Raw genomic sequence first — 18946 nt, 5'->3', positions numbered from 1 at the left:
CAAATGACCAGAAGGGATCAAAAAACAGCTTGTTTTTCTGGAGTAATAACCACATGCTACCTGCCTACAGTGTTTGCCAGAAAATGGATTAAAGACCTCGCTGTCAAAATAGAGCTACTCACCCAGGATGCATCTGGCCCCTTAGTCCCAGGGAAACGAGGCCAAAGGTTTATGTGGTCTGGCCAGGTGATTTATGGAGGTACAGGGACTATGATAAGTGTGCCCTGGTGTGGCCACAGGTGCCCTGCAGCTGCAAAGGAGGCAGTGGGATGTCCTTGTTAGGTCGGTGGTAAGCAGCAGCAGCTCTCTGTCCCTCATTCCCTCGGTAGTGATCAGACAGGAAGCTGGGTTGATCTGGGCCAAGCAGCACCAAGTGTGAAAACAGCCAGATGTATGTACTATGTTTAGGGTCCAGGAGGTGCGATTGTCTAGAAGTAAGCCAGCTGTCGACGTGCCCAGGGACTCACAGCACAGCATGCAGGGTGGGGCTTTAAACAGGGAAGTTTTCTGCAGGTTTAGGAGTGGGAATTCCCAGGGTTTCCTTTCCTGGAAAGCCCAAAGGAAACAAAGCAATATCCATTGTTCAGTGGCTGAGGGATCTGCTTTGCAGGAGAGGGACCACTCTTGTTCTTATACTTGGGCTACATGTGATGGCCTTGTCACGCTTGGGTTTTGGGTTAGTGGTGCCAAATACAGACCCAAAGCAGCACCTGTTGAGATGGTGCTTGTCTGTAGAGTGTGTGCTTGTGTGTGTGTGTGTGTGTGTGTGTGTGTGTGTGAAAGAGAGAGAGAGAAACATAGTAAAAGGAAGCTGTGTCCTAAGGATGCTTCCCAGCCAGAAGATTCTTCTTACTAGAATGAACCCTTCAAATACCATCACATTGAAGAGCACAGTGGCCCCTGCTGGGTAGTTTCCAGCTGCTGAGGGTCTGGCCTTTCTCAGTTCAGATTTCCAAGAAAGAAGCACTGTTAGATGCTGAGGCTTTTGTATCCCCTATTGGCTTCCCCCTTCTCCTCTGTTTTGTAATATCATGTGCAACCATGATTCTTTAATTTGCTTAAAAATAAACTGGAATCCCAGACTCTGACTCCAAAGCCTGGCTCTGTCATTTATAAATTGTGACATTGGGTGTTTAGAAAAGCCAGGTTCTAATCTCATGTCATGTACTAGCTGCCAAAGAAGTGCCATGAGACTGAAAAAAGGCACAGACATCCCAGGGTTACACAAAGTACAGTTCACTACAGACTTACATACAGGAATGTGTCCTGGGCAGCAGCAAAACACAAAGACCCCCACACCCCAAAGCAGGAGGAAGGCTAGGCAAAGGTGGCTGCAGCCAACCAGAATGTACCAGGTATTTCTCAAAAACTATTAAAATGTCCAATTAAGAAACAATCTGGGGTGCCTGGTCGGGCGAGGTGGTACACACCTATAATCCCAGCTGTATGGGAGGCGTAGGCAGAAGGACAGTGGTTGAGGCCAGCCTGAGTATAAAGCGCCATCTGAAAAACCAACTAAAGCAAACAGGGCTTGGGCCAAGCTCAAGTGGTAGAGTTCCTAGTAAGTGTGAGACCCTGAGTGCAAACCCCAGAACCACAAAAAGAGAAAAAGGGAAAAACAGTCTGGGTGTCAGTGACCAACATGACAAGCTCAGGTGACTGTCTTTGTTTTGCTCATCTAACTGCTTTGCTTATCCTCTAGGGCTTGTGATTCGTACTAGTATCAGCTTGCAGGCAAAATAGTAGTGGTCATGTCAAGCTGGATTCTACATTAGGCAAGTTACTTGCCCCAGTTTCTCATCAGTAAAATGGGAATAATAATGGTTATTAATAATAGTAATAATAACCATTATTAATAATGGGATTAAAAACATTTCCCAATTGTTACTGCAGTAACACCACCAGAAACCTTAGCACTACAAGAGCATTTACTTCTCTCAAATGCTACATGGGACTGCAGTGGCTATAGTCTACTTGTCTTCTTGTCCTGAGTCCTAGGTTAAAGGAGCACTCCCTCCTGGGGACATGCCATTCTTGAGGCAGAGGGAAAGAGCTGAGTACTGGCAAAAACAGAAGTCTTAAAGCTCCTTCGGAGCTGTGGTGTGCCTCATGTCCGCTTACAGGCAGTTGGCCAATGTAGATCCCATAGGAAAGTTCTACATCAGTGGGATCAGTGGGTGGATCACTCCCTGGGGCACTGAGAGCCACACCACAAGAATCAGGAATATAAAATCAGGCGAGGGTGGCCCAGCTGGGCAGGAACAATCACACTGTGGGAATAGTAAATGCAGTACAAGAGCTTCAAACAGTGCCTGGCACACAGTAAACATTCCTTAAGTATTATATACTATTACACTAATAAACTGAGTGCATAGTCCCTGTCTGTTTGCTATCCTCTTTTTTCTTTTTTCCTTTGGTCCCCCATGTCTTTTCTGCTGCTAGCCTCTCTCCATCCTCACCTCCTATTTCATCTACTCTTGGCCTCTACGCTCCTTTATCTCCTGCCTTTTGTCTCTCTCTTTTTAAAAATTCATCATTTTTTACCTCATTCTCTAATCTGCATACTTCTAGGCCTTCTGTGGCTGGCTGAGTTGGATTACCCCCTGTTCCTAGACCTCAAAACAACTCAGCCAGCCACAGAAGGCCTAGAAGTACGCACACATGGAAAGAGTTTTAACTCATGACTATCTTAGTAATAAAATGTTTTTATATTACTTTCAGGTACACAGAACACAGTCCCAGCAGATCACTTGTGCTCTTGGAACTTTTCCTAAACCATTGCTGAAATCTCTGGCTAATGCTTCTTATCCCCAACCCCTCCAACCACCGGCTCAACAGCTTGCAATAATAATAATAATAACAATAATTAAGTGACTCACATTTCTAATGTGTTCTGCATTGTGCCAAGTGCCTTACGTTAGCTCATTTAATCGTTACTACGGTCCAGATAGTATCCAAATGACTGAATTGACCTTCACGGTGCAGACCTCATGGAGCTTCATGCTGTGACATCTGTGGAGGCAGCTACCACAGAGCAGAAAGCTCCAGCTTGAGACCCTGTCTCTGGTGGCATGTCTCTCTTGCCTGGCATCCCTGCATTATGAGACTTCAGTAAAGATGACCACCATATGCAAAAGCATTTCATAAACAAAGAAGCATCTTATAAATTCATTCATGCAACAAATATTTACTGCTACCTGCTAAGCACCACTCTTAGCGTTGCAGACACAACAAAGAACAAAAAAGACACATCATGACGGGTTTTGTGTGCCACTGTAAGGTCTGACTTTTACTCTAATGACATGGGAAACCTTTGGAGATTTTTGAACACATGAATGACATGATCTGACTTAGGTTTTAAGAGGACCATTCTATGCTGTGAAAGGAGATGAATCAAGAAGCCAATGCAAACACCAGACAGGAGGTGACTGTGACTTGGTGGTTATAGCAGTGGAAGCATTGAAAGTGACTTGATTCTGACTATATCTTGAAGATAAATCCAACGGAATTTGTGGATGGATTGGATGTTATTTTGGGGCAAAAAAAAAAGGAAGAAGAAACAACGATGAATCAAGGTTTTTGGCGTGAGCAACTGAAAGGATGGGGTCGCCATCAATTGCCAGGATGAAGACCATTAAGGAACAGGCTTGGCCACCGCACATGCAAATGGGGCTCTGGCTGGACAGGTCTGGAGGATCAGTCTGGAGTTACCAGCGAGGAGACCCTCAACACAGAGGATGGGAGCTGAAAGCATGGGACTGGAGGGGCTCCAGGGGCCCTGAGGCCGGGATAGCTGACGAGGAGCCTGTAAGGGAGCAGAAGCGAGAGAACTCATTAGCAGAGAGAGACAGGCGGGGTGTGTTCAAAACCAAAAGACGTGGGCTGGCCCAGAACGTAAAGGTGATCCACGTAGAGAGTGAACTTGGGCACATTTCTTCCCCAGGCCTCGGTTTCCTTTCCTGTCAACTGAGTGCGCTCATTCGCACGGTGCGGGAGCGTTTGGTGCTGAGTGACTCGCGGGAAGTGCCGGGAAAGGCTCGGCGGTCCCCACGTTTCTCTGGACCCCAGAGACTCAGCATCTGCGTTCAGAGCGCAGCGTCCGGGGGACGGTTTCGAAGGCCTGGCACCGGCCACCAGCAGAGCCCAGCGCCTAGGCCGCCCCTCGCCCACAGAGGGAGGCGGCCGCGGGCCTCGGGGTCTCGCGACGCCTTCCGGGCGCTGGGAGAAACGAACAAAACCCGCTCGGGTGGGCGCGCGACCATAGAGGGTCGCTCCGCCACGTTCCTAGAGCGGCCGCGGCGGCGCCGGCGGGCGGCCCGCACTTCCGGCGCGGGAGAGGCGCGAGGCGAGGCGGGCGGCGGCCGGGGGCCGCGGTGAGTGGGCCCGCGGTGCGGGGCGCGGGGCGCGGGGCCCCGGGCGGGCGGGCGGTTGGGCGGGTCCTCGGGGCCCTCGGGCCAAGCTGGCCGCCGCGGGGACACGCCGATCCGGGCGGCCGCGGGGCGGGCTCCGGCGGGACGGGACGGGGCGGGGCCGGGGTCCGAGCGCGGCGGGCGGAGGCCTGGGGAAGGGAGAGGCCTGAACCCGGTTCCCTACCGAACTGGGGGGGCGGAGAGCGGGCCGCGGGCCCCGAGCTCTGCTGCGCCCGTGGTGTGGCGCGGCGACAGGCCGCATGCATTGTGCCGGGCATGCCTGCCCACCTCTGACCCCCGGTGACGTTGCCGCCCATTGTCACCCCGCTTCACGGATGAGGGAACCGGGGCGCGCCGCGGCCAGCCGGGCTCGCGGGACAGGCGTCCGTACCTGCCGAGCCCGGCTTGGCCGTGCAGAGAGGCGGCCGCGACCTCCTTCCGCCGCCAGGGCTGGTGACCCGGCCCGGTGACAACCTGCAGTGCGCCTGCCTTCCCTAGCTTAAAGCGGCGGTGACTGCAGAAGCTAAGCCGCCGTGAGAATGAAAGACCTGGGCCAGAATTAAGAGTGCGCCGGTTCTGGCCCTGGCTCCCCGTTTCTATGACTTCCTCATCCCTAGGTAGATTTGATGATCTCTGAGTTTCCGACCAGATCTGACTTCTGCAGTATTAAAAATGGCATGTGCTTTTAAAAAGAATGTAAAATTACCACCATTATAGCTTTTTTTTTTTTTTTTGCACCTTACACAGTGTCTCCTGTGTAGCAGGTGTTCTGTAAATACTTGAAAAAGTTAAGGAATGGATAGTGCTCTCTGTAATTTTATGTGATAGGAAGTGTGTTCTTTCTGATACTGACCATAATTACAGCATATATAAATATTAAATATCTACAAAAAGTCCTGGGTACTATTAGACCTGGTGTCTCCATTATGCAAGATGAAAGAAAGACAGAAAAATGTGTTTTCATTTACTTCCTAATATGCTTGATGCACAGAAACCCAGGACAGTTGTTTCTCTTTTAAAGTCTACTTGCAAACACAAGATACAGAAAATAGTTCCAACAATTTTATTGCCCTTGCAGTCCCAACTTTTCCCATTTTGCCACCTATTTGGAGTTTGTGGGGTTTTGGTTTGTTTGTTTGGGTTATTTTAAATAGTCCAGAGGCAACCTTACAAGTAAATAAACACATTTATTTTTGAAAACTAATTTTGCAACATTTGGGTATTTTTAAAATTCTATCTTATTTTTGCATCAAAATTACTTTCTCAGCCCGGCATGGTGGCCACACTTGTACTGCCAGCATTCTGGAGGCTAAGGCAGGAAGATCACAAGTTTGAGGCTAGCCTGGTCTGCAAGACCCTGTCTCAAAATACTAAAACCAAACAAAAGCAAGTGAACAAACTAAGAAATCCACTTTTGTCACCCTTCTCCTTTTCTTCTGTTCTACTACCATGCTTTTTCTACGAAGTTTCATTCCACTGTTTTTCTACTTAATTTTATTCCACCATCTGACAAAAATTCTGTTGAAGGTTTTCTTTCTCTGTCTAAAAACAATCCTCTTTCTTGGATCATTAGACTCTAGAAAAGGTAATAATAGGCATCTCTTCAGTAAGATTTTTCTCATTAAATTTAGGATTCCTACTTTCTAAATAGTTCATACTATATAAAGCTGAGTTGTAGTCTGCAGGTGTGGAAATGGAATGGCCAAACAAGTAAGAATAAACAGGCATATATCATCAAGTAGTGTGAGTTCCATTTCCTTCAAGTTTGGACACCTTAATTATTCACTACTAATTGAGAAATTTTAATGTTATTCTATTACACAAATGTCGATTGTCTTTTAGAGTTATTTTTTTCTATTACCATTAAGATTGTATCCTTTTTAGTCCTTCAAAATAATGTACTCATTTAGTAATGCCTAACAAATTTATATTTTACCTCATTGCTTTTTTTTCTGTCGCAACAAAAATTTTAAAAGTAAATTCGGCCAAAAATTGGTAATATATATTAAGTTTAACCTCTGGAATTAGAATTACGTTGCAAGTATTCTTCCCCAGAATTACTTTTGTTGACATTCGTAGTAAATACATTGTTAAATTTAAGTATGAGTGTAATTTTTGATGCGTTGAAGAGGTATTACATTTGAATAATTAATGTCTTCTATAATTTGTTGGTTTTTTTAATATATAGAAAATTCTGAGCTGTGTCGCTCTATCAAATGAGATCTTCGTTCAGAAGAAGACAGTAGAGTCTCCAACAAATAAGTTTGGCTGTTCACCATGAGGTTAGCAAAGCCGAAAGGAGGAATTTCTCGAAGTTCAAGCCAAGGAAAAGGCTATGAAAACAAGCGCAAAACAGTCTGCCAGCGGCAGAAGTGGGGAATGACCATTCGATTCGACACAGGCTTGAGTAGACTTAGAAGAAGCTTAGATGAGAAGCCCTATAAATGCACTAAATGTGAAAAAAGTTTCAGCCAGAGTTCAACTCTTTTTCAGCACCAGAAGATCCATACTGGAAAGAAATCCCATAAATGTGCTGATTGTGGGAAAAGTTTCTTTCAGAGTTCTAATCTCATACAACATCGGCGGATCCATACTGGTGAAAAGCCCTACACGTGTGATGAGTGTGGAGAAAGGTTTAAACAGAGCTCAAATCTCATTCAGCACCAGAGAATTCATACTGGAGAAAAGCCCTACCAGTGTGATGAATGTGGCCGTTGTTTCAGCCAGAGTTCCCACCTTATTCAGCATCAGAGAACCCACACTGGGGAGAAGCCCTACCAGTGCAGTGAATGCGACAAATGCTTCAGCCAGAGCTCTCATCTGAGGCAGCACATGAAGGTGCACAAGGAAGAGAAGCCCCGTAAATCCCGGGGTAAAAATACCAGGGCAAAGACTCACTTGGTGTCCTCTTGGAAAGCTGGTACTGGAAGGAAGTCAGTGGCTGGTCTCCGCCAAGTGAAGGGTACTGCTTCAGCCCTCTTTAAGAAAAAAAAATGAAAGGTAAAGATGAAAGCTGTCCCTTTTAGAATTGGGTATGCTTTATAGTAGAGCACTTAGATACTGATCCCTCTGTTGCATGGAAACTTTGGGAGTTGAATGACATTAGTGGGCTGAAACTACAGAAGTCCAGCTACCCTCATTTCTTTTTTATATGACATGGAGCACAAGGAACTGAAACTGTTTTGAGAGAATATAGGATCCTTGACCTCCGGTTGAAATTGCTTCCTGCATCATTTTGATAAAAAGCATAATGTTTTCATGACTCACTTGTAAAAGTGCAGACATGTCAATAATTACTCAGTTTAGGACTTTCTGTAGAAGGAATAATTAAAAGCAAGGAATTAATTTCATTAGTTTGAGGTTCTGCAACAGACTAGGAGATTTTGTTTGTAATGTTTTGTATGATAACCATTAGTTTATAAGTGTGACTCAAAATTCAACATAATGAAATGTATTCACATTCACAGATTTTTAATCAAGGCCCATCTTGTATTAGATTGTTTTTGTTTCTTCCCTTCTACTTATGGACAGTTATAATTAAAGGAGCAAGAATACCTATTTTTCATCACATTCTTAATAAGCAATCCTAAGGAATCCAAAGTGAGAACCGAATTAGATCACAAGACTCCGATTCCTGTCAATACCATTCTTTGTTATAGGGTAACTGACATGTCAACTGCTTTCTGAAAATTGGTATGGATTTATTTTGATCCATGCCCATGGCCTCTTGGCATTAACTTTTCTCTGACAAACTAAGCCAGCCTTTCAGACAGGAATAGATATCATGTTTTACCAAAAGAATCACAGCTTGCTTCTGGATTTTAAAAAAATCTACAATTTACAGGCCTCTTTGCCTTCAAGATGCAGAGCTTTTGGTAACACTGGTTATCTTAGACAAATGTTTTGTCTACAGCAAAAGTCATTTAATATGTCAATACATTGTAGGTCCTTTGCAATTTAACTTTTTCTACATTATATGAATTCCTTAAGAAGGGTAACAAACATGTTTCTTAATTTCCATCAGAACAATGCCAAGACTGGCGCTCCTGGTGGTGCACACTGGTATTCACCTCCTTGGGAGACCATGGTACAAAGATCATGATCCTCGGCCAGCCCAAGCAAAAGTTTAAGACCCTATCCGTAAAAAAACTAAAAAGCAAAAAGACTGGGTGTAGCATAAGTGGTAGAACCTTTGCAAGCACTTGCCTGGCAAGCAAAGGGCCCTGAGTTCAATTCCTAGTACCACCAAGACAAGCAAAACCAGTGCCAACTGTCACATTTCTGATCATTTAACTCAGGTTTTAATTCTATTGACTGCTAACATTCTTTTGATTTTTTTTAGTATCTTTTATAATCATGTCAGTTCCTGGTGTATTAGTAACAACAATCCTTAAAAATAAAAAATGAAATATTTTACATACTTCTACCTTCTGTTTATTTTTCTTTTAGGAAATTGTTTTTGATGATTTAGACAGCAGATCAATAAATTACAGCTTTCAGAAGAATCACTTGTTCTATCTGTGTTTATTTCCTCAAACTTGGACTTTGGCTTCCTCCCTTGCATTTGAGCACAGTGCCATAAAAGATGTTCATGTTGACAGCAGTGGCGTCCAAGAGGATATCCACAAAGTGTTTTCTAAGTATGAGGCAACTTCTACAAAAGACCTCAATTTGACTCTATGTTACAACCAAGTTACTTTGTAGCAAGGGTGTGGCTATGAGGCCCCTTTGAGGATCTACTGTCAATCTTATTTATATTCCTTTTGTGTTTGGAATAGCATCTGGCTGGAGCCAACACCACTTAAGTTTCAAGGGTTGCATGTTCTTGATAGCAACCACAGGATCCTGCAGCAGAAAGGCCTCTATTGATGGATTTCATACTTTATATTTTTAGACTCTATAAAAGTAAAGCAAATATACTACAGATTTTAATGTCCCAATTTGACTTGATTAGCATTTCTTATTAGAGCCCTAAAACTGGAAGCAAATAAGACGAGTACATGTATGGTAGGCTGCTTTGGTGACTAAGTGGTAATGCAGCTGTAAGCTTAGGCTAGAAAAAAATCACAGCTGGTTAATAAATGCTGCACCACTAGACATTAAATAACTGGTGTGAGGCTGATAGGCACAACATTGAATATAGTCTCATATAAAAATATGCTGTGCCCTCCCCCCACCAATGTTCTGCTGAATTACCAGCATTACTCAGATGCTTACCAAACATTGGATCCACCTATTCTTCTATGCGCTTGCACATGGGCACACACAACACACACACCCCATCCAACTCATGGCCTTCAGTATGTTAGCCAAATGCTTTACCACTGAGCCCCAGCAGACTCTCCTTTCTTAACAACTTCTGAATGTTTTATTTGAGGAAAACAGAGCTCCAAGGTGTTTTTCTTTTTTTTTTTGAAGTATTGCTGAAATTCCTTCCATCCTATAGCAATAGTAAGATGGGTTGTTAGAAGTCATTTGGCTTCCACATTCTTTTATTCATTTATTCAATCATTTAATAAATGTGGCAGAAAACAAATTGACTCAGCCAGTGTCAAGAAACTTGGCTTAGGGGTATGTAGTAAAGCAAGCATGAGATGTTACGGAAGCACGCAGGAGGAACCCCAAACTCCTAGTTCTAGTTCCAAACATGTCTACGTCTTCTGGAGGGCTGTTGAGCCAGATTACCAGGTCTCCTCAGAGCTGCCTATTCAGTAGTCTGGGCTGCAGCCAGACAACCTGCATCCCTGGCAGCTCCCAGGTGATAATTTGCTGTTCAGGACACTGTGGGAATGAATGTTGTGACAGGTTACTTGTGGTCACATAAAATGATCAGATACATAATACTAAGAGACAAAGATTTGTCAGGCCCTGAAGTCAATGTTAGCTATGAATCTTGGTTAGCTAGTAGCTGGCTCTAGCCAGTAACTCTTTGGACTTGTTCTGGACTGTGAATTGGAGAAGTACTTGCAGTTGGGTTGTTGAGGGAATTAAGTAATGTGAGTAGAGAGCTTAGCATGCAGCTTGGCACACAGGTTAGAATTTATTAGTTGTTGGCTTTATAGATCACTAGAGACAGGAAGCTTACAGAATCAGATACGAAATGGTCAGTGGCAAAAGCATTAGTCCCATAAATTTAAAGGTGAGTACTGTTTTATTTGGCTGAGTCAAAGACCATTGGAGGGAAAGATATCTTTAAAGGGTAAGACCATCTAAAAAGTCTAAGGGTCACGTACTTTGAATTTTTGGCTGGCAGTGGGAGAGCCTCTTCAAAATGGAAGTACAAAGCCACAAGCACAGTATTTATTTGTAAGGAAAACAAAGTGTGCAAAGGCTCTGCATGCGTGTGTGTGTGTGTGTGACTAATTGTGTGCAGGCAACTATGCATGCATGTTTGTATGTGACTTTAGGCTGGATAGGGGAAGACAAAGACAGGTACATAATAGAATAGAAGCTGCTGCAAAGCACAGAAGAATACTCAGGGGAGAGCTTCTAGTAGCTGCTTTTTGACACCCTAGTTTAGGAAACACCTAGTATAGGAAACTATACTATAAACTAAACTATATAGTATAGTATAGTTTTGACACCTAGTATAGGAAACTATAGTTTCAGCCTTAAATGAGTGCACATGGCACTCATTTGTATTTGAGTGGTTTAATGATTGAATTAATGAATGAATGAAAAAAGTATAAGTTGGCATCAAACCATTGTCAACCAAATAGCATCAGAAATCCTCATGGTCTTTAGGAACCTGGAAAGCCATTCACCTCACCCTCCCCCAAACTGGATGACTTTTGTAATGACCTGGATTCTTCTTTTATGGTCTTTTAATTATAAAGTACATACACAGAGAGTCTACATAGATTTAGAGAACTAAATGGCACTTTCAACTTTTGAATTACCCAACATTTCCCCCAGCCTTTAAAACCAAACCTGAAATATTTTAGAATCTTTTCAGTTATTAAAATGCACACATACACATGCTTTTTATATATTGATTTCCTGACCAAACAATTCAATATCCTTCAAAATTCTAAAGTCATTGAAGGTTTTGGAAGAGGTTTGAAGTTGATAATTGGAGAGACTGTAGATAGTTTGAAAGGCAGAGACCTGTTGCTATCAGTGAGAATTAAGAGGACTCAGAATAGTCCAAGAGGAAGAAATGTTTGAAGCAGATCTGGAGAAGAGGAGCAGAACAAAGAAGTAGCTGTCGTGGTCACAAAGCAGGCACACATGGAGACCCTGAATTTGAGTGCCAGCAAGAGAGGAATCATGATGCCGGAGGAGGTTCCAGTCTAGCTAGAAGGATCAGGTTGTGGAGAGAAGAAGGCAAATTTATTTTAGAAAATGTCGAGATTGAGATGTTTCTAGGATTATCTGAGTGGAAACATGCAACAGGAATTTGACTATATCTGAGATATGGAAGATGTCAAAGAGGGAAATTACTATGTGCCAGATGCTTTTATACATTAAATATACAAAATTCCACATATTGTGAGGTACCAAAACCCCACAGTTTCTATTAAACTATCAAAATACATTTTCTTAGAATTCTGGAGGCCAAAAGCCCCAGATGGAGATTACAGCAAGATTGGTTTCTGGTGAGATCTTACTGACTTGCAGGAGGCACCTCTCACTGTGTCCACACAAGGTCTTCTTCCATGCATGCAGAGAGAACTCTCTGAGGTCTTTTCCTCTGATAAGGACACCAGTCCTACTGGAGTAGAAAGGCCTTTTCTCCAAATACAGTTAGAGGTTAGAGCTTGCACATATGAATGGAGGGGTACAATTTAGTTTATAACAGATAATATTCACACTTTCTGGATAAGCAAGTGCAAGGTGCTGAGTTCAAATCCCGGTAACACACACACACACAAACTAAATAAGTAAACACTTCCACCTCCAAGGATGAAGCTTCAGATTTCAGACATCCTCTCCACCTCCCCCATTCCCCCTGCCAGATGAGGATTTCTACTGCATTTCTTCTTCTTTTTCCCTCTGGCACAGTGCTGCACTACCCTCTCCCTCTTAAGGGTTTGACAATATGTATAAAGGAGCACAAATACTAGACTGTTCTGGTTAATGGTGCTCTGGACTCATGGGAGACAAAGCCAGGCCTGTTCTGCAGATGACCCAGAGGTCTTGGATTTTCAGATTGTAGAGTGACTGTATGGGACATGGGGCTGTCTCCCTTGGAGATAAGGTATGTTCTCTGCAGAAGAAGGGAGAGCAAGTAAATTTGGTGAGCAGATAACAAGTACTTCCCCACATTCCCAATGACCCCTGCAGCTGGGTGTGAAACAAAACTAGTTCTTGCTGTTGGATTGAGCTATGCTTTTAAAATCTGCTGTGTAATTCTCCATGCTGCCAGGCCAGAGCAGAGGGGATGTAGTTCCCGAGCCCCGTGTCAACTTGCTTTGGATGTAGACTGTGAGTGAGTGTGTATTGACTTAAGCCTCAGAGATTTCAGTGAATTTTGTACTGCAGCATAACCCAAACCATCCTAACCAAACATCTTTTCTGTTGCTTGTGTGTCTCTAAGTACCCAGTCCTCCCAGACATCCCCTTTAGTGGCCTGAAGAAAAAACCCTGTTCTGTGAGGATCCATAGTGGAGAAAAATTATTCCCCCATCGTTCCTCCGTTTCACCTGGAATCATGTCTCTAGTGACAAGAAATGGTAGCATTTGCTTTTTCTTGCGTGGCTGGGGACCTCCCCTTTACTCCTTATTGGGCTTTAAAGACAGCACTAAAGATTGTTTGTATTGAGGTGATGGCCTGTGACTCTGCTCTGGGTAAACGTCTAGAATGTGTTGAAACATCACTCTCGGAGTTGGAAAAGTAGTCCTGAGACAAAAAGTCTGCATGTCCCTCTACTGTGCCGAGCTTGTGTGCACAGGACCAGGGAGAGGATGATGAGTGGGTGCCCAGAGAACTTGCTACAGTGCCAATGGAATGAATGGATCTCTGTCCCCACCTGGATTCCAAATAGACCAGCCACTGGACAGCCGAGCATCTCAGTGGCAGCACGATGAACTAAAGGCCAGCGGACCGTCCTCCAACTTCCAGATACTTCACAAGGCCACAGAAGGTAATTTAGCCCTAGAGATGAGGAAGGGGCTTTAAAATAGCATTGAGATTGGGTTTGTTTTTGGTTTTTGTTTGGTTTTGTTTTGTTTTTTTGCCATCCCAGTGACTTGGGGATATCTGTTTTAATATTATTATTACTATTTATTTTTGTTTTTCAGATAGGGTCTTTCACTAACTTTGCCCAGGTTGGCCTTGAACTGCAATTCTTTTACCCCTGCCTGCCAAGTAGCTGTGACCACAACAGGGAACCACATTGCCCAGCTTATTTTTCTGAGATAGGGTCTCACTAAGATTTGCCCAGCATGGCCTATTTTAATTTTATTTAGGGAAAAAATATAATGGGTTATTTCAGAAATTCAGGAATCTGTGCTAAAATTCATAGTCCAGAGATTCTTTTCTGTCCTTTTCTAATAAAACAGAAACTTATCAGCAAAACAATTACCTTTTTGTCTTTTTGGATTGTTTTTCAGAAGTGCAAAATAATCCTCTGGTTTCTCTTTTCATGGCTGGACCATGGCTGGATTTTGCCCCTGAACAATGAAAAGAGACAAAACAGTTCAATTTGCATACCTTATAATAAAACCAGTACAAACAGCACCACTGCTGACAATCATTGCATTTCTCTTTTTTCTTTCTTTCTTTGTTCTCTTTTTTTTTTTTTTTTTTGATACAGGGTCCACTATGTAGCCCAAGCTGGCCTCAAACTTACAATCCTCCTCCCTCAGGCTCCTGAATGCTAGGATTATAGGTATGCATCACCATGCTCAACTATTTCACTTCTTAAAGATTAACTCTTCTATACTTATTTTATGAGGTGTATTTTATTTGTCTCTCCTTTGCCCAATCAGTAAATTATTAAAACATATTCTGCAATGTAGCCCTATTAAGTAATGGGATTTTATCATTTAATATCTGACAGTATTACATTTAGAGTTTTGCATTAATATTCATGAATTGACTTAGTTGTAAATTTCCTTTTGTGTGTTATTGTTTCCATAATGTTGTTATTGCATACAGTATTTCAGAAACCAGGCCAAGGTTAGAGTACCAAGTAATTTGTCTAATTATTACTCTGCCTCTTAACTCTCCATGAGACCTCTCAGGCACAGATTCTTTTTAATTCAGAAACTCCAGGCAGGCATGCTGACCTCTTTGAGGTTTCTGAGATGAGCCGCCTCCTCAGGCCCCTCATAGCTTCAGGTTCTGGGCAGTCTCAATGGCTTCCCTGGGATGTAAGCCCCACTATTCAGTGGAATTAAAAGGCTAATGTCAGAATTTGAGCAGATGAGTTTGAGATGGGTGATCTGATGAGTTGAGGAACAAAGAGTCATGAAGAGAAGTTAGGGCTCAGTTAGAAAACCCGGTGCCTTTCTGCACATCCCAAAGGTGCAGCTCATAGAGTTACTGGCTCTCAGTTACCTCAGGTTTCTTTCTACCTGTTCATTCCACCAATTCCTGCTTAACCTGTCACCTACACTCACTTTGTCTATTAAATACTTGCTCTGGTTTCTCTTTTCGTGGCTGGACTTTGGCTGAAACAATGAAAATAATAAGGTAAACTGGAACAACAAGGACGGATCATTCTTACAGACCAGGTAGAAAGTGTAAAACCCACTCTGTTGGTGAGGCCATGGAGAACCAGCCAAACTCACACACAGATGTGAGGATGCATAATGCCCTACGGAAGATGGATTTGTCAGTACGTCACAGATTTTTATATGCATTTACTCTTTGGTCCAGACATTGGCCTTATAGGAATTGTTCTCAAGATGCAGCACCAAAAATAAAAATAATGTAGCACGTGGCTATGCATTTTCATAGAAAAAGACTCATTTCTCACTGCAGGGCATCTGGCTGCCTTGTAAACAAACTGGTGCGGTGGCAAGTTTACCTTCACCATGACTCTCTGTGCTGCAGTTGCACTCTAGTCATTTTCTGTGATCAGCTTGCTACTCCCTGCGCAGGACCCATTGTTCTAAAATCCCGGGCTTTTTTACTTTTTGTATTACTGAAAATGGCCACAAGATGGCAGCAAAGGAGACATAATGGAAACGCCTGCAGTTATCTGCCTTCAACTTGCGTTTTCCTTTGAAAATACCATCCCCAGGACTTGAAAACTTGGACGCCAAGTTTCAAGTTTGGTTCACAGTCAACTGGGCTTCAGGAAAATGCCTTTGAAGTTGCGAAAACAATTTTTAAGTTTTAAAATTACCTGAGTGCCACTCCATTTCCACTGTAAGTTCGACACTGAGAATTTACAGGACACAGGGGACAAGTGGGCTCTTATTCCAGCAGCAGCCGAAGAAGAGAAATCACCGGACACGCCTTCCTGTCAATCACAGCCGTCCCTTGCCCCTCTTCTTTCCTGCACAGCCAGCTCCCGGCCGTCCCCGGGACGTCCTCCAACAGGGCTCACAAAGTCACTTCCAGGATTGTCTGGGAAAGCGGTGGGGACAATGGGGACCCGGGGCTCCTGGGGGCGGGGGGAGGGGAGAGGAGCACACCTGCAGAACTGGGGCGTCAAGCTGAGAGAACAGGGTACCTGTCCTAATTAGAAGCTGCTTCAGCCTCTTAACGCGCGTGAGTTGTATTTCCAACAACATAAAGTGAATTACCTTCCAGTAGCAAACGCAGATCGGGACCAGCCAAGGCCTCGGCAATGCCTCTGGGCTTTATGCCTTGGCCTGGTGGGTGAGAGGTCTGCGTGGCACTGAGTTTCATAAGCTTGCCATCCCACCTGGTACCTGTCCTTCTCCAAACCCCTTCCATCTCTACCTCCCCTATTCCTCCCCTCCTCCCCGCTCATCATCCTCCCCCTTCCTCCCTCATACTCCTCTTACCTCTGCCTCTGGCATAGTTTGAATACATCTGAGGGGGGATCTGGAAAGCAGGAAGAAGCTCTCTGAATTGGGGGACTTCATCCTGAGCTCTAGATCCACTACTGCTGGAGATGGTCTTGTGCTCTTAGGCACATCATTTTTCCTTTCTGGCCCCAAGGCTTCCCGTTTAGCAAATGAAGCCAAAATTGGCAGTTAGACTGGCTATTTCCTTATGATCCTTTGGCTCCAAGCTGATGAAACTGTCTTTAGCTAACTGAAATAAAATGAAGAGAAGTAAATAAAGATGGTTGAAGAAAGATATAAACCACTAGGCCTTTAGGATGGGGGAGCCAGAGCCGCCAGAATCTCAAGACTGTAGGTTGCTCTTTAGGGCATCGAGTTGTCAACTGTACTCCCATCACCTGTTGGCTGTGATGACAGGGTCCCTTCCTGTCCTCAACGTGTGTATCTGCAGTGGGAGCAGGAGAGAAATGCCAATTCCAATAAGGAAGGGGGCGGGGTAAGGAGGGAAGGAGGAAGGGAAAGAAAAGAAAGGAGAAAACAGAAAAGAAATAGAACTGGCATTGCTGAAACATACAAGTTAGCTCTGAAGGCAATTTCCAAATTAGTGCTCTAAGAATATTTTGAATAAGTGTAGCATTGCAATGAACAAGAACTTTCAGGTCTGACTACTATGAAAGAAACTATTTGTATGTGTGCATGTTTGTAATCTGTTTGAATCCACTCTTAGAAAAATGATCCTAAATCTTCCTATTAATTGCAGCAGCTCTTTTAAGGACTTCCAATTAGCAAATTATGCCTACTCAGAAGTAATGAAACTAAAGTTGTTTGAATTGTTTTTACGTCACCCTTAGTTGGCCATTAGTCTTTTTCTAAGCTCATTTGCTACTCTCCCAGGGAGGTGGGGGGCTGGGGGATGACCTATTTTATTGGTGAGTTTTGAGGGAAAAACAGGCAGATACATATGAAGTCCTTCTTTTCCTCTTAACTTTTAGAAGCAAGCTGCCCTGTGTCTAGCATGTATTCTTCTCTATTTCTCTAGTGGCAGGTCCCCTACATGGCGTCACTTGTATCCCACTGACCTCCAGTTCTTTGTAGGGGCTGTTTGCACCTCACCAGCACTGAAAGTTAGTGCACATTTTGGCCTTGACCATTTTATAGGCAGCATCTAGAATATGCTCTTAATGTGATCTATAGTGAGTTACTTTTGTACACATTTATCAACACTTAAATTTTAAAATTTTCTTTTAGAAATCTCATGTTTCTTTTAGAATGCTTACATTTATATTTAATTTATTCACATGAATGAGCATTTTTTACATATTAGGAAATTAACCATTTATCCCATATGTTGCAGACCATTTTCCAATGTGCAAAAGTTTAATTTTTATATAGTTATATCTGATATCTCATTTATTTCTCCTCCTTTTTATTGGGTCTGGAGACCTAAGGCAGATGAATGAGTAGACCATCCCCTCCCTTCTTCCCCCACCCCTCCCCCGAGAACACTGTCATTCCTGCATCCTGAGGAGTTAGAAGCCTGCATTCCTGCACCCTGAGAGGGAGATACAAACCTGCATCCCTGCTTCCTGAGAGGGAGTTGTAAACTGCATTTCAGCATCCTAAAGAAAAGATGCAGGGTCTGATAGATCTGCCACAGGGCTGATGAGCAAAATGCTCCCAAGATTGTTTCCTGTCCCCCAATAAAGGTGCAAACCAAACCAGTTCACCTGAGAAAGCCTGCAAATCCATGGCCAATGAGAAAAACCCACCTAACCCAGAGTTAAAACGTCCATAAAAACCCCAGCCTTCACCTGAGCAGTGAGCTACTGGTTTCTGGGCTCGGCTGCATGCTCTAGCTGTAGCCTTTCCTTTCTCTCTAATAAATCCTACTTTATAGACCAGCTTTGACTCATCATTCAGCTGCCTCATGAGCCAGTTCCCTGGCCTGTGAAGGCAAAGACCCTTGACACCAGCACATAACATTTTCTTCTCTTTTCCTCCTCTTCCCCTTCCTTCTATTACTTCTTCTTTTTAACTTTTGTGCTAAAGATTTGCCATTAAGAGATGAGCTGAATATTCACTCTACCCTTCTGTGGGTTAATAGGTTCATATTTAATTCTTAAATTCAATTAGAATTTATTTTCTGATATAAGGTGAGTAGCTACTTTTGTAAATAATTATTTGTTCAAACACCAGCTATATTAACTACATATTAACTTTATTTAGTATTCTAGGGTTTGTTTGGAGCCCATTTTTTTTTAAGTTACAATCACATTATTTAAGCAGATGATAAAGCCCATAAACACACTCTCACTAGCACAGGTGAAGAGGACTAATGTATCTGTACATTCATTAACAATATTGTGTCCATGCTGTTTTCATATTGAGATCATGGTTCTGTGGTTGTAGAAGACTATATTTGGAGAAGCTATGTGAAAGGTTGATGGGAATTCTTTGTGCTAATTTTATAAGTGTTTTAAGTAAGAAGTTATTTCAAGGTGCAAGGTTAAATGAAATTTTTTTAAGAGAAAAAAGAGCAAGTTTAAAAATAATGTGACTGATGAGCTCACTTTTATAAAAAAAATGCTATTAAACACATTTAACTTAAA

The 18946-nt window shown here is 43.1% G+C and overlaps 1 protein-coding gene across 2 annotated transcripts; it reads left to right on the top strand.

Annotated features, from left to right (window-relative positions):
• Positions 1 to 4279: 4279 nt before the first annotated feature.
• Znf22 (zinc finger protein 22) lies at positions 4280 to 8914 on the top strand. 2 transcript variants are annotated; one of them, XM_020181538.2, is made up of 2 exons: positions 4280 to 4373; positions 6598 to 8914. In XM_020181538.2, the coding sequence occupies exon 2, from the start codon at positions 6687 to 6689 to the stop codon at positions 7404 to 7406; it is 720 nt and encodes a 239-aa protein (XP_020037127.1). In that variant the 5' UTR covers positions 4280 to 4373; positions 6598 to 6686; the 3' UTR covers positions 7407 to 8914. The 2 variants fall into 2 exon arrangements, with proteins under 2 accessions (XP_020037127.1, XP_073935555.1); XM_074079454.1 differs by lacking the exon at positions 4280 to 4373 and adding an exon at positions 4887 to 5026.
• Positions 8915 to 18946: the final 10032 nt, after the last annotated feature.

The sequence above is a fragment of the Castor canadensis genome, chromosome 7, assembly GCF_047511655.1.
Source record: "Castor canadensis chromosome 7, mCasCan1.hap1v2, whole genome shotgun sequence".
NCBI lineage: Eukaryota > Metazoa > Chordata > Mammalia > Rodentia > Castoridae > Castor > Castor canadensis.
This window is presented reverse-complemented; position numbering and strand designations above follow the sequence as displayed.